This window comes from Sorex araneus, chromosome 1, assembly GCF_027595985.1.
Source record: "Sorex araneus isolate mSorAra2 chromosome 1, mSorAra2.pri, whole genome shotgun sequence".
Classification (NCBI taxonomy): domain Eukaryota; kingdom Metazoa; phylum Chordata; class Mammalia; order Eulipotyphla; family Soricidae; genus Sorex; species Sorex araneus.
In genome coordinates this window covers 194506282-194532386 of record NC_073302.1, presented here as the reverse complement: position 1 = coordinate 194532386, position 26105 = coordinate 194506282, and the positions used below count along the sequence as shown (strand labels likewise).

The 26105-nt window shown below is 49.7% G+C and overlaps 2 protein-coding genes across 3 annotated transcripts in view; both read left to right on the top strand.

The window, feature by feature from the left end:
- The window catches only part of AHRR (aryl hydrocarbon receptor repressor), a 50236-nt gene extending 47649 nt beyond the window's left edge, over positions 1 to 2587 (top strand). The window contains exons 11-13 of the mRNA XM_055126822.1: positions 1837 to 1951; positions 2068 to 2260; positions 2510 to 2587. Of these exons, the coding sequence (XP_054982797.1) occupies positions 1837 to 1951; positions 2068 to 2260; positions 2510 to 2587 (386 nt within the window). The remainder of the gene's footprint in view (positions 1 to 1836; positions 1952 to 2067; positions 2261 to 2509) is intronic.
- On the top strand, positions 1860 to 25764 carry EXOC3 (exocyst complex component 3). 2 transcript variants are annotated; one of them, XM_004621396.2, is made up of 13 exons: positions 1860 to 1951; positions 2588 to 2749; positions 3669 to 3888; positions 10811 to 11492; positions 13511 to 13628; positions 14110 to 14235; positions 15125 to 15225; positions 18650 to 18760; positions 18834 to 18984; positions 20161 to 20283; positions 21165 to 21326; positions 24017 to 24144; positions 24755 to 25764. In XM_004621396.2, the coding sequence occupies exons 2-13, from the start codon at positions 2606 to 2608 to the stop codon at positions 24924 to 24926; spliced, it is 2238 nt and encodes a 745-aa protein (XP_004621453.2). In that variant the 5' UTR covers positions 1860 to 1951; positions 2588 to 2605; the 3' UTR covers positions 24927 to 25764. The 2 variants fall into 2 exon arrangements, with proteins under 2 accessions (XP_004621453.2, XP_055003537.1); XM_055147562.1 differs by lacking the exon at positions 1860 to 1951 and adding an exon at positions 1974 to 2063.
- Positions 25765 to 26105: the final 341 nt, after the last annotated feature.

Here is a 26105-nt window from a genome sequence, read left to right as displayed (position 1 = left end):
CCATGTGCTTCAGTCTCCTGCCTGGACCATCTGCCCTAGCCTCCCCTTCCCCAACCTCCCCCCGCCCTGGATTCCCCCTGTCCCAGCCTTCACCTGTCCCAGCCTTCACTGCCCTGGTCTCCCCCTGCCCAGGACTCTCCCTGTCCCAGCACCCCCACCCCATTCCAGCCTCTCCTGTCCCAGCCTCTACCTGTCTTGACCTCCCCCTGCCTTGTCTCCAACTGTCCCCGCCTCCACATGTCCTGGCCACCACCTGTCCCAGCCTCCACTTATCCTGACCTCCATCTACACCAGATTATTTCTGCCCTGGTCTTTCCCTGCTCCTACCTCACCATGTTCTGTGTGCTCTGCCCTCTGTAACTCCAAAGCACTCATTCTTCCCAGGACAAAGGTGGAATTCCAGAACCTTCTTCTCTAGTGTTCAGACCATGTGACCTCTGCTTCATCAGCTCTGGGTCCCCTGATGAAGATGCCCTTGTCTCCTCTGCTTCACCAAACAGCAGTAGACACTAGGAGACAGAGACTAGCAGATCCCCACCTGAGCAGGGCAGCAGGGGTGTACCCCCTGCCTTGAGGGCCTTGACCCCGCCAAACATTCAGCACTGGTTGCACCTGCTGGGCAACAGCCTCACGTATCTAAGGTAAAAATTGCAGCCAGACATCAGTGCCATGTCCTCGAGTCTCCCACACGTGGGCTGGAGGTGCGTCCCTTCCCACATCGGCAACCCAATTTCACACCCAGCCTTGCCATTGTGAGATGAGGAGAAGGAAAATGGGCTATTTTTGCCTCCATGTGCATTATCAGAACAAACCCCAGGGTGTTGTTCTGTATGTAGCTTCTGCCTCGATAGCTAAAAAAAACATATGACTCAAACATGCCATGGGACTGTGCTGGGGGTGAGAAGCAGGAGTTCATGTTTCTGCAACTTCTGCTGTAAGGAAGCAGCTGTGGTTCCCTGGACTAAGCTGTTAAATTTTAAAGTGGATATTGTATAATGCAACCCTTTCTATTGATTTTTCAGTGCCTTAGAGCTCTCAAATGTTTCCACTATGGTTTGTATTAAAATCGCAATACAAATGTTAAATAAAAGGCAACTGACTGCTCATTTTAGTGCTGGAAAGGCTACTTGATTGAAATGAAGTAGCTCTATTGTATGTATATTCAAAGTATGTAGTGTAATGCATACAGCAGGAGAGGCCCATCTAGACTGTGACTGGGGGAGGAAACACCAGGAGGGGTCAGCGCCCCTGGACATGAGCCATGTGTCCAGTTCTGATAAGTAGTCCCTCCTGCCTACCTCTGAGGGATCAAGTCACCCAGGGTGCAACCTGTCCCGTAGGTCGCCGTGGGAGGTACTGGGGTTTGGGGCCCAGCTGAGCAGTCCAATGCCCAGAGGGCTGTTGTTCTTTCCTGCTTGGTCCAGGAATTCCTCAGCAGAGCAGGTAGCTGAGCCTGGTGCTGAGCGTGTTCCCACAACAGACCTCCCTGTGACCAGCTCTCCCTGCCAGGGTTATTTCCACTTCTTCTTGGGGACTGCCATCCTGGCCCGCCTGCCCTTCCCGCGGGCTTTCCGATGCGGGTTCGAATGCTCAGCCAGCTGGGCTGCTTCCACAGGCCGGGTGACGGCTTGTGCCTGCGTGCGCGCTCACCTGAGCGCCCTCCGCTGGGAACTCCTGCCGGCGGGCATTTGCACTTCTCACTGCCCGGCTCTCCAGAAAGGCCGGCCTGGCGTCACCCTGTGCCAAGGAACCTGTACTCTGACGTCATCCCGCGGTAGGCACGCCCACCTGCTATCACCCGACGGACACGCCCCTTCGTGACGTGCTTCCGGCAAGCACTCGCGGAGAAACCTGTGCGCGCGCGCAGTCCAGCCGCGCCTCCGGAAGCGGAAGTGGCCGCGGCCGCTGACCTCCGGTCTGGGTGCTGGGCGGAGCGGCGCGGCGGGCTGAGGTGAGGGGCTGTGGGCGGGTCGCGGCGGTGGTCGCGGCAGTGCTCCCTCCGGCCTCCGACCAGGCCCGTCCTTGCCGGCTCCCCTAGCTGGGTCCGGGGGCTTTGTCCGCTGGTAGGAGCCCCTCGGCCTACGGCCAGCGGGCGCGCTCGGACTCTCCTGAGGTGTCGGGCGGAGCCGGGCGGGCCATGGGAGACCTGCGGGCCGAGGGGACCAGGACAGGGGGACCTGCGGGGAGCGGGACGGGCGAGTCTGAGGGCCGAGGGGAGCGGACGAGCGAGTCTGAGGGGAGCGGGGAGCGGGACGGGCGAGTCTCAGGGCCGGGGGCACCTGGACGGGAGAGTCTGAGGGGAGCGGGGAGTGGGACGGGCGAGTGTCAGGGCCGGGGGTACGGGACGGGCGAGTCTGAGGGGAGCGGGGAGCGGGACGGGCGAGTCTCAGGGCCAGGGGCACCGGGACGGGCGAGTCTCAGGGCCGGGGGCACCTGGACGGGACGGGCGAGTCTGAGGGCCGCGGGGAGCGGGTCGGCGCAGCTGGCGGGCCAGGCCGCTCTCTCGCAGGTGCCCTTGGGTCCCCAGAGGCGGGTTCCCGCCGCAGTGTTTGGCCGGGCGGCTCACATCTCCCGGTCGCTGCTGTAGCGGAGCCACGCGGGCGCCATGAAGGAGACGGACCGCGAGGCGGTGGGCACGGCCGTGCAGCGGGTGGCGGGCATGCTGCAGCGGCCCGACCAGCTGGACAAGGTGGAGCAGTACCGCCGCCGCGAGGCCCGCAAGAAGGCGTCAGTGGAGGCGCGGCTCAAGGTAGGGTGCGGACATATGAGCCCTTCACCTTCCACACGAGCCCGTGCAGAGCCCCGCAGGCACCCTTGGTCCAGGCCCCGCTGCCCTCACCAGGGCCCCAGCAGTTTCCTCTAATCCTAAATTTGAGGATTTGGGGCCTGTTTTGTCTTTGGCGGCCCTGGGCTCTCTCCCAGGGCCTCCGCCTCTGAACCACGTCCCTGGCCCTCACCTTCAGAATAGTTTTAGGCAGAGTTTTTATGTCTTAGAAACTTGTGGAAGTCCTTCAGTCTGTCAGGAGTGACTCGGATGCTGAGAGTGGTCCCTGCTCAGTGTGGAACATTCACTGACAGCCACTTGAGACTCCTGGGGAAAGGGCATCTGCTCCCAGGTGCTCTTGCCAGTGCCCCTCCACCCTTTCCCTCTTGGCTGCAGCTTCATGGTCTTGCTCTGGCAGACCTGTGGATGCCACCATGGCTGGACCCAGTTTATGCAGTGACCTGGCCACCCTTGAGTTGAGTCTGATTGTGGGTGGACCCTAAGCCTGGCTGCTGGCTAGTAGTGAGTGGCCCTGTATATGAATGCTCCCATTTGAGGGGCAGCCTGGTCCTGAGTAAGGCATCATGTGACACCCCACAGCTTTAAGTCCAGGAGCACTGTCAAGAAAGCTCAGAGAGGTGTTGTAGGTGTCAGGATGGGGCTCAGGGGAGCACGTGCTGTGCATGTGTGAGGCTCTCAGTTCTCTCCCCAGCACCATACATACAGAAAAGGCATTGTTGTTCTGCTCCCAGCCAGCAGTAGAGAAGACAGAGCCGCTTTGTACATTTGGGGAAGCCCTGGATTGTCTCCTTTTCTCAGCTCAGCTCTAGAACTTCTCTGTTGGGGCTCCTGGGGAAGGGGGGGCTCCCTGTCCTGACTGCTCATCACCTACTTCCGCCCCCAGGCTGCCATCCAGTCACAACTGGATGGGGTGCGCACAGGCCTGAGCCAGTTGCATAGTGCCCTCACTGATGTCAAGGACATACAGCGATCCCTAGCTGATGTCAGCACAGACTGGAGGCAGAGCATCAACACAATCGAGAGCCTCAAGGACGTGAAGGACGCTGTGGTGCGGCACAGCCAGCTTGCTGCTGCTGTGGAGAACCTGAAGAGCATCTTCTCAGGTAGGGTTGGGCCTGAGTGGAGAACATGAAAAGCATCTGCATACTCACGCTACTGCTTGGGGCCGGGGAGGACCCTGAGAGCCTCTGTTCGCTCCCAGCACTGCCCAGGGCCAAGGAGAGGCCCCTTGCAGGCAGCACCTGGCATGGTTGGCAGGACTGGTGTCTACTGTGCACTCAGTGCACATATGGTGGATACAGGGGCCAGGAGAGCTGCGGGTCACATCAGAGACATGAACCCACACACCACTGAGATCCTACACTGGAGCCTTGGCACTTGGCTGCCTGTTCCAGGAGCAGCCCAGTGGGGAGTCAGTGGTGTCATTCACCAAAGTCATGGTTTGTGGTTGATGCAGTCGCAGAGAAGGACAGATGGAGAGAGTGCGTGGACAGGCCATGGTGGCCTGAATCCCTCTAGGATCTCAGTCTTGGTTCAAGCCAAACGTGACAGAGGTATTGAGCAGCAGGACCTGGGGCCGCCTTTCTCTCTGTTTCTATGAGTGGACAGGCTTCTCCAGCAGTGTCAGGCCACTTGTTGGGGCTCTACTCTGTGTTGGTCAGTCCTCACCCCTCAGGCCTTTCCCTCCCTCCTTCCCCCACCCACCCATGCACTCCCCAATCTCTGTCAGGGACAACCACCTCCCAGCAGGATGCCTTGACATGGACTTGTGCCTTCTCTTTCCATGTCACATTTGGGGCTGGGTATTTGTTCCTGCGCTTTCCACATTGTGCAGGGTGCAAGTGTGCACTGACTTTACCCAGGGTTTTGGATACTAGAGCCTGCTCAGCTCTTATCACCTCCCCTGCACTCTTCTTACCTTTCCAACCTCACTCTTTATGCTGTCTTCCCTGTCCCTAATCATCCCTCGAAGTGGCAAGCACTTCAGTGAGGGGTAAAAGGAAACAACTCCAGGGTGATGAGACTTCCTGGAATTGAGCTCTTCAGTAGGTTCAACCAGTGCCTCTGTGGTTGATTTCCCTCCCTCACATCTGCTTCGTAGCTGGCAGCACTTTCTTCCGGTCTCTGAGGCTACTGCCAAATATCCCCAGATCACCCCACCCCTTCTCCTCAGAACCTTAGTTCTTTTCTTTGCATCTTTTGTTTTTGTCTGTTCTCCTGTTTTGTAGCCTTACTTTGTACACATAGGTGAAATATTTAGTACTTATGTTTCCCCTTCTGACTTAGTTTACTTAATTCCCTTAAGTACCTACCATTTCTTGTTTTGTTTTTGTTTGGGAGCCACACCTGGCAGTGCTTAGGGTTTACTCCTGGCTCTGCACTCAGAAATCACTCCTGGTGAGTTTTGGAGACCATTATGGGATGCTGGGGATCAAACCTGAGTTTGCTACATGCAAGGCAGGTGCCTTACCTGCTCTACTACTGCTCTGGCTCCACCTTTCATTTTGTTACATATACCAAAATTTCATCTTTTTTATATTGAACCACATTCCACCTAGTTGGGCACTGATGGACATTTCCATGTCCCAGATACTAAATGTAAAAAGTGGACCCTTTTTTTAAAAAAAAAAAAAAAATTTTATTTATTTATTTAATTTATTGGCTTTTTGGGTCACACCCACCGATGCTCAGGGATTACTCCTAGCTCAGCACTCAGAATTACCCCTGGTGTTGCTTGGGGGGCCATATATAATTCCAGGGATTGAAATTAGATCGGCTGTGTGCAAGGCAAATGCCCTACTCACTGTCCTGTCGCTCTGGCCCAAAAGTGGACTTTCTTGTAAATGCTTTTTTCACTCTCACAGGCATTCCCAGGAGTGGGATTGTCAGATTCTGGGTGGCTCTATTGTCAGCTTCTTGAGGGAACTCCTGAGTGTTTTCTAGCGGTGGCTCCAGTCCCATCCCTGCAGCACCCTGATCTCCTTTTTATGTTCTCACCAGCGCCACTGTCCTTGCCACTTGGGTGGGAGCCATGCCCAAACAATGTCTGTGGCAGGGGGCGGGAGTGTGGGGTAGTCTCAGTTTGCATTTCCCCAAGATCACTGGCAATAGACACTTTCCTATGTGTCTCTTAGCCACCTGTGTGTCCTCTCTGGAGATGTGTCTATTTGGGCTTTCTGCCTATTTTCTTTTTTTTTTTCTTCATCTTCTTTTTTTTTTTTGGGGGGGGGGCGATGTTTGGGTTACTCTTGGCTCTGCATTGAGGATCCTCTCTGGGCGGTGGTCTGGGCACCATATGGGGATTGAGTCCGGATTGGCTCTGTGCAAGGCAAGCGCCCTACCCTCTATACTGTCACCGTGGCCCCTTATGACTCTTTGTTCCTGGGGAGTTTATCTCGTGTGGCTGAATTGTAGTTCTTTATAGGCCATGGATATTAGCCTCTCCTCAGATATGTGGTGTTCAGAAAAGTATCTCCTCCAACCCAGGAGACTCTTTTCTGTCTGTTTTTAGTTTCTTTGGCTGGACACAAGCTTTTTGGTTCAGTGTCATCTGTCTTTCCCTTTCCTTCCTGCTAGGGTGAGTTCCTTCAAATGTCTAATGCTGGTACATGGGACATCTCACTGTGTTTTCTCATGTACACTACAGTTCTGGGTTTTACTTCCAGGTCCACCCCTTTTTAAGTTTATTTCTGTAGATGGACGTAGAGAGGAGTTCAGCTTTGCCCATTTACACAGGCCTGCCCCACATTCCTAGCACTGTTCATTTAAAAAATGGTTGTAGACTCTTTGTTATAACTCTAGTATTGGTAAATTTGTGTGTTTACTTCTGGGGTTTTAGTTCTGTCCCATTGATCCAAGTGTCTTTATTTTCATACCACACAATTTTAATTGTTGTTTTGTTATAAATTTGTAGTCAGGGAACACGATTCTTCCATTTTCCTTTCGCTTCCTCAGGATTGCCATAGCAATTCAAGATCTTATATAATCCTTCATATACCTGGTATTTTCCTTCTATTTTCTTAAAATATGTCACTGGAATTTGGATTGGGATTGCAGTGAATGTATATATTTCTTTAGCACAATGGAGACTTTTACTATTATAATTTTCCCTTCCATGTACATCATATATCTCCATCTCTTAATGTCTGGTTCTTTTTGTTAACTCTGTCTTACCATTTTTATTACATATATATCTTTCACATCCTTTGTTAAATTCACTTGTAGGTATTTGATTCTTTGTATTTTTTATTTTGTCTGTGGTTATGGGAGGGAGGGCTTGGGGCCATAACCTGCAGTGCCTGGAACTTATTCCTAGTTCTGGTCAGGTTCACTCCTGGTGTTGCTCAGCGAACCCTAAAGTGGTGCTGGGGATTGAACCTAGTTTGTGCAAGGCAGGCTCCTTTACCTCTGTATTGTGTCTTCAGTCCTGGTATTTGATTCTTTATATGATATTGGCAAATTGGCAGTGGAATTGCTTTCTTAATTCTTCACGGTAGATTTTATTCACTTGGTGGTGGTTTTTTTTTTTTCTTTTTGGGTCATACCCACCAATGCTCAGGGGTTACTCCTGGCTTTTGAACTGAGGAATTACTCCTGGCAGTGCCTAGGGGACCATATGGGCTGCCGGGGATCGTACCTGGGTTGGCCGTGTGCAAGGTAAATGCCCTACCCGATGTGCTGCCGCTCCAGCTCCTTGTTTTTTATTTTAAAATACACATCCTATCCATTCTGCTGTCTTAATAGCCATTGCTATCCAGTCCTTTGATACTCTAATATAGTGCCCCTGCCATCTCCAGAATTCTCCATCTGTCGGAACAGAAACTTTGCTCCCCTGTCCTCTCCACCCCTTCCCAGATACAATGACAAGAGACAATCTAATGAATCTTGTCTCTAAGAATTGGCCATTTCACCTAGTCATCTACTGTTGTCCATACAGTGCTCTTATAATCCTTTTTATTTCTATAGAATTGACTGTGACAGCTTCACTTTTATTTCTGATTTCACTTCTTGAGACTTTTTTTCTTATGCATCAAGCTACTATTATCCATTGTTGATCTTTTCAAAGACGTCCTCCTGGTTTTGGTCATTTTCTCTCATTTTCATGTTTTCTATTTGCTAATCTATGCCTTGATCTTTTCTTTTTTGCCCCCTTCCTTCTTCTATGTTTGGTCTGAGTTGCTCTTCTGGTTCCAGTTCCTTAAATTGTAATGCTGACTTGAGCTCGTCCATATGTGTGTTTGTATGTGTGTGTATTTGCGTGTGTATTTGCGTGTGTAATGTTGGTTTGAGCTTGTTTGTGTGTGTGTGCATGTTTATCTATGTCCGTGTGTGTGAATAGCTAACATTTCCCCTTTAGCACTGTTGCCCTGTGTCCCCTAAGTTTTGGTATGTTGTGTGTCCATTTGATTCCAAGTGGTTTTTGTTTTCTTTATTTTTTTGGTTTTGGGGCCACACCTGGCAGTACTTGGGGCTACTCCTTGCTCTGCATTTAAGAATTACTCCTGGTGGTGCTTGAGGAACCATATGGGATGCCAAGGATTGAACCCGGGTTGGTGATATGCAAAGCAAATGCCCTACCCACTGTACTCTTTCCAGTCCCCAAGTGGTTTTTAATTTCTTTTTCAATTTCTTCTTTGACTTTCTGATTATGTGTAATTTCTTCACTTTCATAATTTATAATTTGGGGGTATTTTTTGTTTGTTTTGGAGCCACAAGCCACTGGTGCTCAGGGCTTACTCCCGGCTCGGTGCTCAGGTATCACTCCTGGTGGGCTCAACGAGCCAAATGAGGTGCTGGGTATTGAACCCTGGTCAGCCATATGCAAGGCAAATGCCCTACCCACTTCAGCCCTAGCATATTCATGAATTTTTTTTATCTGTTGCTAATTTCTATTTCCTCCATGAAGTCAGAGAAGATGCTTTATGTGATATTTCTTTCAGAATGGCTGAGACTTATCTATGCTCTTGTAGCCTTGCCTACTGAAACCCCTGCACTCGAAAGCAGTGGGCGTTGTTTGGGGGAGTGTTCTGTGTGTCTCTGGAGTTTTGTTGAGTCATCATGTTCATGTTCTCTATTTCTTTTGTGGGGGCTTAGGGGACACTCCCAACAGTGCTCAGAGTTTACTCCTGGCTCTGTGTTCAAGGGATCACTTCTATGGGGTTTGAGGTGTCCCGTCCCGCGGGACCAAGTTATTCCAGGGTCTGAAGAGGCGCTACCTGAAATAGCAAGGGCGAGAAAGAAGAGGGAGACCAAGCAAGGAACTGTTGTCAAGGTCTCGTTTGTTGAAGGAAAGTATACAGAATATATAGGCTGAACAAGCCGGAACAGGGGTCCGGAGGGGATCACGAGGGGTATTTGCGTAAGGGGACATGACGGGCCAGAGCATGATTTGTCTGTGCTTTTTTGTCCTCAGCATAGGATATCTGTCTCTGTAACAGTTCAGCTATTATCTTGTGACGCATATATTTTCATAATATCCTGGTGGCTAATCTTTGTTTAGGAAATGGCCAAGTTCTCTTTTCCAAGGTTTCGGCCCCCAACATCAAGGAATCATATAGGATGCCAGGAATTAAACCCAGGTCAGCTGTGTGCAAGGCAAGCATCCTCCCACTATACTATCTCTCCAGTCCCTGTGTTCTCTGTTTCTTAACCCCCTTCTGTCTGATTGTGTCATCTTATCACTATGAAGAAGATATTGGAGTCTCCAGCTCTTACTTTTTTTTTTTTTTTGCTCTTTTTTCAACTCTCAGATTTTGCTTTATATATTTCATTAGTGGACTATAGCAGTAGTACAGCGGATAGGGCATTTGCCTTGCATGCAGCTGACCCAGGTTCGATTCCTGCATCCCTCTCAGAGAGCCTGGCAAGCTACCCATGGCGTATTCAGTATGCCAAAAAACAGTAGCAACAAGTCTCACAATGGAGATGTTACTGGTGCCCGCTCAAGTAAAATTGATGAACAACGGGACCACAGTGTCACAGTGCTATATTTCATTAGTATATGAAATACATATTTGCTTCTTGGATGAAGCCTTTTACTAATAGTAATTCCTTTTTTGTCTCATAAGCATGTTTGCTCTTCAGCCCCTTTTTTTGTTTGGGGACCACAGCTGGCGGGGCTCAGGGGATGATATGGGGTACTGGGGATCAAGCTGGTGTCAGGTGCATGTTGCCTTAACCCTGAAAGTGTCTCTCCAGTCCTGATGTCACTATTGACTCTGATGATCTCTTTGTGTACTATTTACCTGGAATCCCATTTTCTGTCTTTTTATTTTCAGTTTTTATCTCTTGAATCAGAGTTTCTTGTAGACAGCATAGAGTTGGAGCTGTTTTTTGTTTAGAGAGTAATCTGGTTGTAATATTTGTGGTGATCACTGATAAGGAGAGACTTAATTCTCTTACTTGACTATTTTATCTACATCTTTTTTAAAATTTTTTTGGTGGGGGTGATGTGCGGTCCCCAAGCAGTGCTCAGGAAACCCAGGGGTCCCACAAGTGATTTTCAGTTAACTGAGCCAGCAATTAATGGCCTAATTAGTCGCTGCTCTGGTTCTGTGGTGCCAGGGGTGATCTGGGCCACCCTGTTAGTGGCCTTTCAAGGCTATACTTGGGGATGCTTAAAGAACACTGTGGTGCCAGAACTGAACGCAGGTCAGTCAGGCCTAACATGTGCTCTGACCACTGTGCTCTCTCCCTGCCTGTCTTTTATGTTGTTTATACCTTACTGTGTTTTGTTGTGGAACTCAGGACTCGTAACTTAGCATGGTGACCTAGACTGGTGGTGGGCCTTCCCTTTCCTCCAGGCTGACCTGAGCTTGTATTGTGTTGGCTTCTGGTTTCTGTGAGCTCTGGAGAGCTGCAGTTGCCCAGAATTCTCCTCAGTTCACTCTCTGGGGCTCTCCAGTCTTTAGAGACCTCTGAATCCAGGGTCATCATGGCAGCCACCCTGCATACTCATGTCCTGGGGAGACACCCTCCCCCGCCATCTCTAAGGGTCCTACATGCCTCTCCTGTGTTTTCTTACAGTGCCTGAGATTGTGAGGGAGACCCAGGACCTCATAGAACAAGGGGAGCTCCTGCAGGCCCACCGTAAGCTCATGGACCTGGAGTGCTCTCGTGATGGGCTGATGTATGAGCAGTACCGCATGGACAGTGGGAACACGCGTGACATGACCCTCATCCACAGCTACTTTGGGAGCACACAGGGACTCTCTGATGAGCTGGCCAAACAGCTATGGATGGTGCTGCAGAGAGCATTGGTCACTGTCCGCCGTGATCCCACCCTCCTGGTCTCAGTTGTCAGGATCATCGAAAGGGAAGAAAAAATAGACAGACGCATCCTTGACCGGAAAAAGCAAACAGGCTTTGTTCCTCCTGGGAGACCCAAGAATTGGAAGGAGAAGATGTTTGCCATTCTGGACAGAACTGTGACCACTCGAATTGAGGGCACGCAAGCCGACACCAGGGAGTCCGACAAGATGTGGCTTGTGCGCCACCTGGAGATCATTCGGAAATATGTCCTGGATGACCTCCTTGTGACCAAGAACCTCATGGTGCAATGCTTCCCTCCGCATTACGAGATCTTCAGGCACCTTCTACAAATGTACCATCAGGCTCTGAGTACACGCATGCAGGAGCTCGCATCTGAAGATCTGGAAGCAAATGAGATTGTGAGCTTGTTGACGTGGGTCTTAAACACCTATACCAGGTAGGTGTCCCAAACAACTCAGTGATGAGCAAGGAGCCACTGGTCTGTTTTCTTCTGTTATTTTTGTTTTGGGCTCACATATGGGGGTGCTCAGAACTTACTCCTCAAAAGAATACCCTTTGTGGGCTTGGAACAGAGGGTCCATATGGGGTGCCAGGGATCAAACCCATGTCTGTTGCAAGGACCTTGTTCACTCTACCATCATTCCTGCCCACTACTGCTCTGTTTTTCTGGGGCTGATACTCAGACCATGGGCATTGGTATCTGTTCTGGGTCTTCTGAGCCCAGGCATGGCTCTACTGTGGGAATACTTGGTGGTACCTTTGCCCTTGTCTAGGGTGTGTCATTAGGTGTGTTCCCAGGAGACCTGTGCTCCTCAGCACTGACCTGCTTCGTGCTCAGAGCTGCCTACCAGGTGACTGAGCCCAACTCTCCTTCCTGCTGAAGGCCTTTTTGCATGTCCGCCGAAGGCATTTTCATTTCACCAACTGGTAGGAGTTGGGGGGTGGGGATGAATTGTGAGGCAGTGGGTGGCAGAGGAATCAGATCAGTGGTAGAGGAAACATTTTTTTCTGTTATCAAAGGGACAGTAATATTCCACGCAGTATTTATACATTTTTTAGCTTATTGTTAGCATATGAAAGTTCTTTAACTCAGGCCGGGGCTATGATTTAGTCATAAAGCACATAACTTGCTGCATGAGACCAGGGTTCAGTCCCCAGCACTGCCAATAGAAGATGACCCTGTGTTTCAGCTACCAGATTATAGCGTGTGTGTGTGTGTGTCTGTGTGTGTCTGTGTGTGTGTGTCTGTGTGTGTCTGTGTGTGTGTGTCTTGTGTATTTGGGGAAATGGCACATCAGTTGAGAGTATATCTGCTTCAGAGAAATCTGGAGAGAAGTAGATTGATGGTCACTGGCCTGTACCTATCATGCCTCACTATGGTGGCCATACCACACAACCTACTTCGACTTCCTAGAGCAAACTTCAGTCACATGAGGTAAGGGACAGACAGGGAGGAGGGCCCACATCCTCACAGCCAGCAGCAGGGGAGCAGGGTCACTTGTGAGGCTGGGCTGTGCTGTGTCTTACCACACTAGAGCAGTTTCTGTTCTGGGGTTCCTGAGAACTTCCTATAGTCCCCTCACCTCTGTCTTGCAGCCTTTCTTCTGCAAGTGTCCGTCCACTTTCATTCTAGAAACATTTACACTCTGAAGTCAGATTCTTGGGACAGAAATGACCCAAGTTCAGTAAGAATCTGACCCTGTAGGGTTCCCTGAGGTGCTTTTTACTAGGGAGACCCTGACTTTTTCTCAGTGAGCAGTTTGATGGTCACTCCTGTGTTTGCTCAGAATAGGTCCTTGGGCAGATGGTTTCCCAGGTCTCCAGGGTTCATTGGAATCCTTGGGTCTTGATACCTCCAGCCCCCTGGACATCCTCCCCTGTCCCTGAAAACGACGTTGTCTGAAACCTGCTCCATATCCTGCCTCCTCAGAAGTGTGGCCCAAGCAAGACCCCTTCAGTCTTACAGTGTCAGAGTGACCCAGACTGCCTGTGTTTCTACTGCTACTGGAAAGTATATATGCCACTTGCTAGTGCTAGTCCCATCCAGTGTGTGTCTTTGGCTACATGGGAGGCCCAGTGTTGGACAGGATCCCGCCCACATGCTCAGTCATTCTCCATGATGGACAAAATCACACCCTCTTGCTCAGTTTTTCCCAGTGGTGGACCAGACCCCACCCTCATTGTCAGGCTTTCCCAGTGGTGGACAGGATCCCTCCCTCATGTTTGGTCATTGTTGGTGTTGGATAGGATTCTGCTTTCACAGTTGGCCATTCTCAGTGGTGGACAGAACCCTGCCCTCACACTCAGTCTTGGCTGGTGGAGCCTTTGGCACCCAGTGTTATCCTCAGTGGGGGATATGCGGATGTCTCCGTTGCTCCCCCATCTTGAGTAGAGCCTTTTGCCACAGTATTTTGTTTCCCTTGCAGTGACTCTCACTCCTGCTTCTCGCTGTAGTGCAGAGATGATGGGGAACGTGGAGCTAGCCCCAGAGGTGGATGCCAGCAGCCTGGACTCTCTTCTCTCTCCACACATGGTCTCAGAACTGCTCGACACCTACATGTCAACCCTCACTGTGAGTGCACAGGGCCATTGCGCTCAGGGCTGTGTGGTATTGGTGGGCAGGGCAGAAGACTGCTCTTACTCCTGAAGGGTACAGAATTGGGGTCTTCATGCTGTTCTGGGCCTTGGGTCTCAGACTGTTTGCCAGTTGGGAGGGAAAAGGGTGGTATACCAGAGTGGGCATGTCTTGTTCTGTGTTTCTGACGTACTGGCTTGGTGCTTCAAGATTTCAGTCCAGGAAGCTGAGGGCCATGCTCTGCAGACACACCATTCCCTTGAATGTTCTGTGCTTTTCTTTTTCTTGGTGTGTGTGTCAAGGGGGAAGGTTGCGTACACCCATGCTTCTCAGAGCTTACTCTTGGTTCTGTGCTGTGGGGTCACTCCTAGCATGTCAGGGATTGAGCCAGGACTGACCGCATGAAAGGCAAGTGCCTTAATGCCTGTCCTCTCTCTCTGGCCCTTGCCTTTCTTTTCTGTGATGTTCTTTTCCTTAGTCCAATATCATTGCCTGGCTGCGGAAAGCACTGGAAACTGACAAGAAAGATTGGTTACGAGAGACGGAACCAGAAGCTGACCAAGATGGCTACTATCAGACCACGCTCCCTGCCATTGTGTTCCAGGTGCCCACCCTTCCTGGGGCCATCCTAGCTGGATGACAGTTTGTGGCATCTCTGACAAACCCTTGTGCCTGATGTGGGTTAAAGACAGTCTTTCTCTCTGGTGCCAGAAAAATAGGCCTTGCTTGCCAAGCAACTTTGCCCAAAGCCATTTTTGTTTTTCTGACCTTTTTCTGTGGAACTAGCACCTATTTACTTACTTGTATGGGATACTTAAAGTGAGTTTCCTCATAACAGTGATGTATGCATTCAGCTTTTCATTAAAGGTGCCCCATACTTTTCCTAGTTGAGTGTGATCTGATTGGGTTTGAGAAGAGAATAGGTCCTAGTTCCTTTCTTTTCTGGCCTTTCTTTACTTATAGTTGGAGGCTTAGACATGTTGGAAGATCTGTGGCGGCCTCTAGCTGGGCAGGAATGAGTGCAGGTGGGGGCTCCCTGGAATACCACTGGGGAAGGACGGTATGGCCCTCACCTTTTTCTCTTAAGGTAACATCATGGCAGGTGCCCTGTGCTCAGGACATAGGAATAGGAGAGTGTTGTCTCCAGCTTGGATGTATAACTGTCTTCTCACACTTCTCAGCACACCATACACATCCCTTTAGAGGGGGCATTTGAGGCACTGGCAGAAGCGGCTTGAGCACTAGCCGTGGAAAAATTTGCAGCCCCTGCCTTGGAGACTCATTGCAGGAATAGAGGAGTGCCCCTTGGTACTCTGAGAACCTTCAGCCACCACTGTGGAGCCCATTGCAGTGCAGGGAGGAGGGGGCCCATGTTTTTCTGGTAGGGGGGCATATATTTCTTTTAATGTGGAGTATTCTGTCTACCACTTAGCAGATGAGGCTTTTGTGTAATGAGAAGTTAGTTCATAATTCACTAGTTCTCCCATTTCTAGATGTTTGAGCAGAACCTTCAAGTTGCTGCTCAGATCAGCGAAGATTTGAAGACGAAGGTGCTGGTTCTGTGTCTTCAGCAGATGAGCTCTTTCTTAAGCAGGTATGTGTGTTTGCAGAATGCTGGTTCTGAAAATATCCATTTAAAAACTGAAAGCTAATCTCTGTGAACCCTAATATGTCTGATGGTTTACAAAGGAATAAGGCCCTTTATTCCTCAGAGGACTGGCATGAGGGAAATCTAACAGATGCAGCAATATGAGGCTACTCACTTTCTTCCCTTTATGCCCTTTTCCTAAACCTTAGGGGGAGAGGAATGGGACCTCTGTGGAGCTTCCCCAGGGCTGCCTTTGAGGATTCTTTCTGCTTCTTGAGTTGTTTATGATGAATATTTTCACTTTTTTTTTTTCTTTTTGGGTCACACCTGGAGATGCACAGGGGTCATTCCTGGCTCATGCACTCAGGAATTACTCCTGGAGGTGCTCAGGGGACCATATGGGATGCTGGGAATTGAACCCAGGTCGGCTGCATACAAGGCAAACACCCTACCCGCTGTGCTATCACTCCAGCCCCTATGATGAATATTTTCTTTTTTTTTTTTTTTAAATTTTATTGAATCACCATGTGGAGGGTTACATAGTTCTCAGGATTATGTCAGTTATACAATACTCAAACACCCTTCCCTTCACCAGTGCCCATCTTCCATCACCAACCCCCCCAGTATACCTGCCGCCCCCTCCCACCTCCCCAGTCCCCACCCTTGTAAGTGATAAGTTTCACTTCGTTTACGCTTTATCTCGATTACATTCCATGTTTCAACACACAACTCACTACCGTTGTTGGGGTTTCCCCCAAAAAAGAAAAAGACAGTCCTATTGCCAAGGAGGCATTTGATAGTTCTCCATTGCTAAGAATATAGAGATATTAAGTCCCGCTGTTTGTTACATAACTTTTCTTTTTCCCCCTTGCCCCGCGCCACCGAGTTCACGCCTGTTTAGTAATCGCCACGCTGCCTGACAAAGGGAAAAAAACCCGAAAAGGATGGTTATTTCCCGTCATCAGCAGGCGTGGGGCTCTGGCTTAGTTGATAGACTAGTAGAGTGTCTGCAAGCAGTTTCTGGAACCGAAGGTCTTGCGCTGGTATCGGCTCCGGCTTGAGATTCCACCAGCGTCCCACTGTTCCATGCACATAATTTTTCCCCTTATATCCCATTCCCACGCCACCAGGTCTGTTTGCTTAATGGACATCACACTATGGTTGACGCCACGCCGCGTTTCTTCCCGAGAAAGAAGAAAATTTCTTCTCAGCCGGCGTGGGGATATAGCTTAGTTCAGTCTAGAGAGATGGCTACCACTTTGATTGCCTTCAATATTTCAGCAACAGACTTAACTATTCTTGTTAGGATCTCCCACAAAAGTCCGACCCATTAAAAAGGAACCATTACATATTGATGATGCTAAGATGATATTAGGTCGCGAGGCCGCGGCAGCGGCCGCGCGGTTTTGGGTTTCTGTATAAAGTCCAGGGAAAGTACAACCAGAAATAACATCACTACAAACTTTTACCCTGTTATGGTGCTCATAAGACGGAGAAACCTAGAGAGAGGCTCGGCGTCTCCTTTTTGCGCTCAGAAAGCCACGGACCCTGCGCTGTGCTCGGGAGGAAGGGGTTGAGAGAGAGAGGTTAAAAGAATTGGGGGATGCCCGGTTCCCACTGTTTCAGCCCGCCGTGGGTTCTCCGATCCCGTGCCGGAATTAGTTCAGTGGGCTGCTTGGAGTCCAAGGGCGCTTCCTTGGGCTCTTCCATCATGCTCGCTCCGCAGCAGGGTCCAAAGGCTATGATGAATATTTTCAAACAAATGCTGAGTGGAAAATGTCCTTCATGCTCAGAAAAAGAAGAAAACTATAATCCCAGTATCTCAATCCAAGACTGTCCTTCTGTCTCTCTCAATCTCTGCTTGCCTCCTCCTGTTAGCCCTGGTCCCAAGTCCTCTAAAGCAGATTCTGAACATCATGGCATCTATTACATACATTGTCTACTCTAACCACAGTGCTGCCAGCCACATAGAAAATTGGCATTGACCCATGAACTCATGTGACATCAGGTTGGTATTTGGGTTTCCCAAATACACAACCACATGCTTTTTCATTTTGTTTTTGGACATCCAGCAGTGCTCTGGTGCCACTCCTAGCTTACTGTTCAGGAGTCACTCCCAGCACATGATCCCAGGGGATCGTGTGTCCCGATAATGAACCCAGGGGTTCCCACATGTAAGGCTAGTGCTTTATCATGAGCTTTGTCCCCAGCCACTCAAACCACATGCTTTTATTGTCAAATGTTCATTGAGCTAGTAGAGCTTGTGGAGGACAGGGCTTTGGGTCCTGGTCCAAAGAACTGCCCCTTCCTCTCCATAGGTTTACCATGGGAGTTTTGACATGAGGGTCTCCCACCTAGTTTCTCACCAACACCCCTCTTCCCCACATCATGGGGATCCCTGCCTGAGTCATCAGCCCCTATCCATGGAAATCCCCACCTGAGCATGTCATTTGTCAAAATAAGGAAGAACTTCCTCTGCAAAGAGGAAGTCTTTCTCCTTGGTCTCAGCTGTTGGAGCATGTGAACATGACTTTGAACAGAGAAGTGAAATAATCATTTTACCCTTTTTTTTTTAAATGGGTTTTTTGTTATTGTTAGTTTGGGTCACACCCGGCGATGCACAGAAATTACTCCTGGCTCTGCACTCAGGAATTACTCCTGGCAGTGCTCAGGGGTCCATATGGGATGCTGGGAATCAAACCCGTGCAAGGCAAATGCCCTACCCTCTGTACTGTCGCTCCAGCACCCCGTTTTACCTTTAATTGACCCCAAGGATTTTCAGATGTAGCCCTGCAGCCCCTGAGTAGTGCTGGGGAGGCACAGGTAGCAGGTGACCCCTGGCATCACAGGGCCAAAGCAGTACAGTGCTTTCTGGCTCTCACATGGAACTACTGGCCTGACTGGCAGAGTACTGCTAGAGTTGCCTCCCAGGCTTTGTCTGGGTAACCCCCTGCATCTCTCCTGTTCCACCTCCCCACCCCCAGTCAGACTGGAGAGAGCTCACTGGGCTGGAGTGCAGCTAAGCACTGAGCTGGGAGCAGCTTTAAGCATCACCAGTGTAGTCTCAGAATAAATTAAAAACAAATAGATGTTTTCTATACATACAACACAGTGTACTATTGTATCCTGTATGCATATGAGAGCTTTCCGGAAAAATGTAAGAGTTGTGGTGAGCTCAGGTATTTCTTGATCTAGAGAACCAGTTTATTTTATATTTGATTTCTTCAGGCAGTTTCAGAAAAGGATGTATACCGTATGCTAGTATTACTAATTTCTGTCAAATCAAGATAGTATGCACTATTTTAAATTCTGATGGAATTTTTAGTTACGTGTTGTAAACAACTAGTTTAAAGTTCCATCTGCTTGATGTGATGCAGGTGGGTTTTAATTGTGTGGCATTGAATCCTCACACCTGACGGTCTGTTCATAGGTATAAAGAAGAAGCTCAGTTGTACAAGGAGGATCACCTACGTAACCGCCAGCACCCACAGTGCTACGTGCACTACATGGTTGCCATCATTAACAACTGCCAGACCTTCAAGTGAGTGCTGGTGGGCATGGGTGTACAGGGGGTGGGGGATCCATCTTCATGCATCCACAACTGTCCTCTGCAGAGAATCTGTAGTCAGCCTGAAAAGGAAGTACATGAAGAGCAGCTTGGACCCAGACCTGTCTCTGAGCCAACCCAGTGTGGATGGAATTCTAGACAGCATTGCACAGGAGGGCTGCAGCAGCCTGCTGGAGGAGGTCTTCTTGGACCTAGAGGTATACACACCTTAGCTTTCTGGATAGAGCGGGCTGCCCTCCCAGCACACTCAGTGCTTGCTTACGTATGACTGCATGCTCAGCTGGGCTGAGGCGGGGCTCTGCTCTTCAGAGTCGAGCTGTCCTGAGTGTGGTCTTGGCCTAGATTTGTCCTTCTGCTTATACAACCAGAGAGGCTCCAGCCAATGAACAATGGTAGTGCTTGATACTGAATGTCAGTGGTTACTCTTTAGTTATTACCATCAGGTATTCAAAAGGTGAAAAGGGAAACTGCCAAACTCCTTACTGAGTCGCAAACAAGAAACAATTGTGTGAGAAGATTACTTCTGATTTCCACAGATTCTTGGTACCAGATTGAAACATAGGCTTGTGCCCATGAGCAGGTGCAACATATAGAACAGTCTCTGCTTTGAACAAAGATTCAAGACAAAGCCCTCACCCAGATGCACTTGGCATCACACAGAGCCATGTTCTGAGAGCAAGCGGAGTCTGTTCTAAACACACAGACGGCCTGCTTTCGAAAGAGGCTTTGGGGCTGGCCTGGAAAACCTGAAATGTGAGAAAATGGGAAAATGTGTGATAGGAAATGCTTAGTGCCAAGAGACTGGGAAATTGGGAAGGAGACAGTACGCACTTAAAAGACAGAGGAGAACGTAGATAAAGGGCACAAATAAACACTGTACAGTAAAGAAATATTAGTGTCTTCAGCAGAATTCAAAAGGCCCATGCCTGCTATCCTCAGAGTGGCAGCTTAAAGCTAAGCATTAGCTGTTTTTGCCAGGCTGGCCAAGACCAGAGGTAACCTCAGCCCTAAGAGTAGCTCTGAGACAGGAGAGAGTCCTAATACCCCACTGTGATGAGAGTGTTGGATCTGGAGGGCATTTTGGTGTCAGGGCTGCTGTGGCTTTAGTTTGCAGACCTACCTTTGAGCAATTTCATGGGGGAATGATACCTTTGGATTCTCTACAGATTTTCTAGATTTGTAAGACGAGTGGTTTTCTCTTGTGGGCAGGCAAACTCATGACAGTGTCTCTGCAGTTCCTGCACACAGGGTCGCACATCTGAGGGGTGTAGTGTCTACCATGATACCTCCAGGCCTCATTGCAGTTAGCGGTAATGCCATCTTCCAAACATCTATGCCTGGGACTGTTTCTGATGATGTTTTTTGTGTTTCAGCAACATCTCAATGAGCTGATGACAAAGAAATGGCTTATCGGCTCCAATGCTGTAGACATCATCTGTGTCACCGTGGAGGACTACTTCAATGACTTTGCACGAATTAAGAAGCCATACAAGAAGGTAAGAGACACCTCAGCTATGAGCAGCTGGTGGAAGATACTGGCAGCTGGGCAGGGCCAGCCAGATTAAGTTTGAATTTCTTATTGCTTCCATGAGTTCTTGCTGAAACATTTCATATGTGTCCAAGAGCCCTATGTAATGATGTCCTGGGCAGACTTGCTATTCCTGCTGCTGGTAGCTGGTCCTAGTGGCCTCTCTCTGCACTGCTGGAGCAGAGGGGCTTTCGTCTGCATCCCCTTACCTGGAACCAGCACACTCCAGATTTCTGGGCACTCTCTTCCTTAGTTTTATTTGTAGTTCCCCTGTGCATCCCCCCTCTGGTTGCTGAGGGAGCTAACCTTAGGCCTTTAGACAGCCCCCTGCCCGATCTTCCCACCTCCCTGAGCTTATGTTGCCATGGTATCTGCAGGTCATCTTGGCCTGCCTGCGGGTGGATGGTACCTGGCTCCCATTTCCTTGAGTGCTCTGGTCTCCTGTTTGGTGTGCAGAGCCAACCTCCCCAGAACTCCTCAAGCATAACCATAGCCTCCTTAGAAGTTTCTGGTATCTTCTCACTTATTGGTAGCTAGCAGCATCTGTGCAAGGTGTAACGTGTATGCTCACAGATTTCAGTCCTGTGGGACCGTGGCCTGGGAAAGCCCATTGTCTCCACTGAACCCACACTCTGCTCAGAGCAAGTGGCCTGTGGGTCTGCAGGTGATGTTGCCCTCCCACCTGTGTGGGTATGCAGGCTGTACTGTACTGTGGCAGCTGCCAGAGCTTCTAGGACATGATCTCAAACAAGCTTCTCACAGGCTCATGGGCTTGGTGTGCTCACTAGCAGGTGGGAAAAAATATGTCACTCTACCCCCTTGTGCTGAGGTGACGTGCATTTTCCCCAGAGGCTGACAGCTGAGGCGCACAGGCGTGTGGTGGTGGAGTACCTGAGGGCTGTTATGCAGAAGCGCATCTCCTTCCGGAGTGCAGAAGAACGCAAGGAGGGCGCTGAGAGGATGGTCCGGGAGGCTGAGCAACTTCGATTCCTATTCCGGAAGCTGTCTTCTGTGAGTAAGCCCCAGTTACTGAGCCCTGGTGCCCCTTGAATATTCAAGGTCAGCCAAGCAGCATCAATCACCAGAAACCAAGGAACCACTGACATCCCTTTTTGTAAGTGGGCTTCTCTTCTCAGACTCTGTAACCCTTAATAGGAATCCCCATAGACACTAACGCCTCACACCAGGCTCCTCAGCATCCTAACCAGAGACCAGGGATCCCCTCAGACTCCCATTAGACTAAAGATCTCCTCAGATTAGGCTCCCCTCAGACTCTAACTCCTCAGATTAGCCTGCCATCAGACCAGGGATCCACTCAGACTCTCTAACTTCTCAGACCAGTTTCCCTTGGATCAGGGATCCCCTTAGGCCAGGTTCCCCTCAGACTCTCTAACTCCTAAGACTAGGCTCCCCTCAGACCAAGAATTCCATTAGACTGTAAACCTGCAGAGCAGGTCTCCCTTAGACCAGGGATCCTGTCAGACCAGAGTCCCCTCAGACTAGGGATTCTTTTAGACTCAGAAAAGGAATCTCCCTCAGGTTCTGTAACCCCTTAGACTCTCTTCTCAGAAGACGCTTTCCCTTAGACCAGAGATCACTCAGATCAGGGATCTTCTTAGATTCTCTAACTCCTCAAATCAGTTCCTCTTACATCAAGGATCTTCTTAGATCATGTTCCAATCAGAATAGGGATTCTCTCTGACTCTAATCTCTTAGACCAGGAATCTCCTCAGACCAGGGATTCCTTCAGATCAGGTTCTTAGAGTAGGGATCCTCTCAAACTTTAATCCCTCAGGCCATGGATGCCCTCAGACCAGGGATCCTCTCATACTTAACCCCTCAGTCCTGAGATCCCTTCAGATCAGGTTCTCCTTGGACCAGGTATCTTTCTTGTCAGACTAGGTTCCCCTCAGACCAGGCTCCCCTCAGATCAGGGATCCTCTTATATCTTAACCACTCAGACCAGGGATCCCCTCAGTTCAGGTTTTTCTCAATCCAGGGATCTTCTCAGATTCTAACCCCTCAGGCTAGGGATCCTCTTCCTCTATAGCCCCTTAGGTTCTCAAACCCAGATCAAGCTCCCCTGAGACCAGGAATCCTCTCAGTCTCTAACCCCTGAGACCAGGAATCCCCTCAAACTCTAAATCCTCAGACCAGGCAACCCTCAGACTTTCTAACCCCTCAGTCCAAGAAGCTCCTCAGCATCTATTACCCCCTCAGACCAGTTTCCCTCAGACTAGTGATTCTGTTTTCCTCAGACTAGTGATTTTCTCTCTCTCCTCTCTCCTCTCTTTCCATCCAAGTTCCTCTCAGACCACAAGGACCTCCTCAGACTCTCTAACACCTCAGACCAGGCTCCCCTTAAACCAGGAATTCCCTCAGATCAGGGATCCTCTCAGACTCTGACCCTCAAACCAAGCTGCTCTCATACTCTATCTCTTAGATGAGGCTCTCTCAGAGTGCCTCAGGTGCCTCTCAGTGTAGAGATTCTTTCAGACTCTAATCCCTCAGATCAACAATTTCCTCAAACTCTTTAACCCTTCAGATCAGGCTCCCCTGGGACGAGGGATCCTCTCACACTTTAATCCTTCAGACCTAGGATCCCCTCAGATCTAGTTCTTCTAAGACCAGGTATCTCTCCGGACCAGGTTTCACACAGAGCAGGGATCACCTTAGACTCTCTACCCCCCAGATCAGGCTCTCTTCAGATCAGGGATAATCTCATACTCTAACCAGTCTGATCAAGGATCCCCTCAGAACAAGTTCTGTCACTGTCACTGCCATCCCGTTGCTCATCGATTCATTCGAGCAGGCACCAGTAACATCTCTCATTCAGAGACTTATTGTTACTTTTTTGGCATATCCAATATGGCATATCCATAGCCTGGTAGCTTGCCAGGCTCTCTGAGAGGGGAGGAGGAATCAAACTCAGGTCGGCCGCATGAAAGGCGAACACCCAACTGCTGTGCTATCGCTCTATTTCTTTTTTTTTCTTTTTTCTTTTTTTTTTTTTTTATCTTTTTGGGTCACACCATCACACCCGGCAATGCTCAATGCTCAGGAATTACTCCTGGCGGTGCTTGGGGGACTATATGGGATGCCAGGGATTGAACCCAGGTCAGCCATGTACAAGACAAATGCTCTGCCCGCTGTACTATCACTCTGGCCCTAAAGTTCTCTTCTGACCAGATATTTCCTTAGATTCTCTGACCCCTCAGATCAGGCTCCTGTTAGACTCTGTACCCTTTGTATCAGGCTCCCTCCCAGGTGCTATGATCCTTCAGACTAGGCTCTTTTCAGATTATTTAACCCCTTAGACCAAGGATCCCCTCAGACTTTCTAAATTCTCATTCCAGACTCTAGCCCCTCAGACCAGGCTCTCCTCAGACACTCTTAACCCCCTTAAATTCAGGGATCCCCTAAGACTCTTGAACCCTTCTGATCTGGGGTTCCGTCAAAACATTCTACATCTCAGACCAGGACACACATTTAGACTCTCGTAACTTGTCAGAGATCTGAGCTCCCTCCCTAACATCCTAACACATTTTCTTGCTGACTCTCCAACTTGAGGACAGACCTCTAGGTATTCCTGTGAAGGAGGTAGAGATGGAAGTGCCAGCCAGGTCGTATCTGGGAGAACTGGCCTGTGCTCATTCCTAGTGTCAGGGTTGCCTGTCACCTCCATACCTGCTGTTTCCTAGGGACTTGGCGAAGAAACAGATGGACACTGTGACACCATCGTTGCTGTTGCCGAGGTCATTAAGCTGACAGACCCTTCTCTACTCTACCTGGAAGTCTCAACGCTGGTCAGCAAATACCCAGACATTAGGTAACAACACTTTATTTCATTGGGAAGTGGTTTACCAGTAGCAAGGGTCTCTTTAAGGTCATATTCAAGGTTATGGGGAAGATGAGGGATCATGGGCATTAGGTGTGAATCACATGGGGAGACACTTAGAGATAGCAGTTGTGAGCATAGTCCAGAGAGTATATGTAGGATTGTGGGAGTTGTGGTGTCATGGCCATTCTATTCTGGCCACTAGCTGTGAGCCCTCAACCAGAAAATTAGCATAGGGGCTACGGGTACGTAGCTTAGGTGAGATGCTGCTGCACAGAGAGGACAAGGAGTATGTCTGAGCAGGGGGCCTCTGTGGCCCTGTTTCTTGCTCAGCCAGGACAGCACCACTGGAAGTGTCTGTGCCCACTGTGCCTTCTGCAAGGTTGCCCTGAATTGTCCCAATGTTCTCTGTGCTTCTGGCCCCCTGTCCTCCACCTCCAGTTCCACCCTCAGGCTTAGGCAGAAATGCCAGAGCAGAGAACAACAGTGAGGGGACAGACAGCTCAGGCCTCTCCTGCCATACGAGGAGACCCTGTCTGGGATGTTGATTGAGCTAGAGCAGGGGCTCCCTAACCACCCCTATGCCCTGATGTCTCCCTAGGGATGACCACATTGGAGCGTTACTGGCCATGCGAGGGGACGCCAGCAGGGACATGAAGCAGACCATCATTGAGACTCTGGAGCAGGGCTCTGCTCAGGCCAACCCCAACTATGTGCCCATCTTCAAGGAGATTACTGTCCCCAGTCTGAATGTGGCCAAGCTCCTCAAGTAGCCCATGCCACCACTGTTTGCTAAGTCATACTCCAGCCAAGACTCAGTCCACACTGGGTGTTATAGACCTGGGTGCCATCTGCAAGACTCTCAAGCATGAGAACCTCCTTGGTGAGGTAGGACAATGAGGGAGGACCAGGAGGCCTAGATTGAGCACTCCCACTCTTCTGTGTAATAAAAGCATGTCACTGCATCTGTGAGAAGTGGAGTGGGTGCAAAAACTGCTGGGGGGGGAGGGTTGGGGATCTGATAGGTGCCTTTAGACTAGAGGCAGCCCAGATCTGAAACTCAGTGTCCTGCCAATGCACTGGGGAGAATGCTTTATATCTCAAAGCAAATGGGAGCCTGCCAGTGTGCTTGAACTTCCTGTGCCTGTCTCCAAGACTGGATCCTTCCACCTCAGGACCTCCCCAGCTTAAAACTCACATCTGGAAAGTTCCCCTGGAAGCCCCCCAAATTGCCAATTGGTGAAAGAACATCTTCCAAGTTGGAAAATACCCATGCTCGTGCTCTCTTGCTCTCCCTGTTTTTTGTGGGGTTTTTTGTTTTTGTTTTTTGTGAAGCAAAGGACTTTTTATTGAAGCATGGATGTGAGGGAGGAGTAAGTGAGAAGTACATGCTCAAGAATGAACACAGAGGCTGGAGTGATAGCACAGAGGGTAGGGCGTTTGCCTTGCACGCGGCCGACCCGGGTTCGAATCCCAGCATCCCATATGGTCCCCTGAGCACCGCCAGGGGTAATTCCTGAGTGCATGAGCCAGGAATGACCCCTGTGCATTGCCGGGTGTGACCCAAAAAGCAAAAAAATAAAAAATAATAATAAAAAAAAAATGAATACAGACCTCTCCAGAGTGGAAATAAGCAAAGAAAAAAAACAAGGAGATAAGTGTTCAAGAGAGAACATGGGGTTAAAGACCCTACCTGTTCTCCTAAATAGGTTCCAGGAGTCAGGAAAGGGTTCTGGCTCTTGTCTCTCTTGGTGGAAGAGACTGGCCGTCTTGCTTCTGGTGTCCTTGTGTTTAAGAAAGGGCCCTGAAATGGGGGCCTTGTCTCCAGAGGAGGTCTGGAGTAGCTGCTTACCAGTGCCGGGGGGAGAGTGGAGCAGGGCTTCACACAATGGTCCTCAAGGCTAGTGGAGGGTGAATGTACTACTGGGTCCCTGGATGCAGCAAAGAATGGG

Excerpts from the sequence above, each read along its gene's own strand:
- EXOC3 (XM_004621396.2), top strand. The coding sequence starts at position 2,606 with ATGAAGGAGACGGACCGCGAGGCGGTGGGCACGGCCGTGCAGCGGGTG. Across the intron at positions 3,889-10,810 it reads CCTGAAGAGCATCTTCTCAG|TGCCTGAGATTGTGAGGGAG; the intron begins GTAGGGTTGGGC and ends GTTTTCTTACAG. Across the intron at positions 14,236-15,124 it reads TCCCTGCCATTGTGTTCCAG|ATGTTTGAGCAGAACCTTCA; the intron begins GTGCCCACCCTT and ends TCCCATTTCTAG.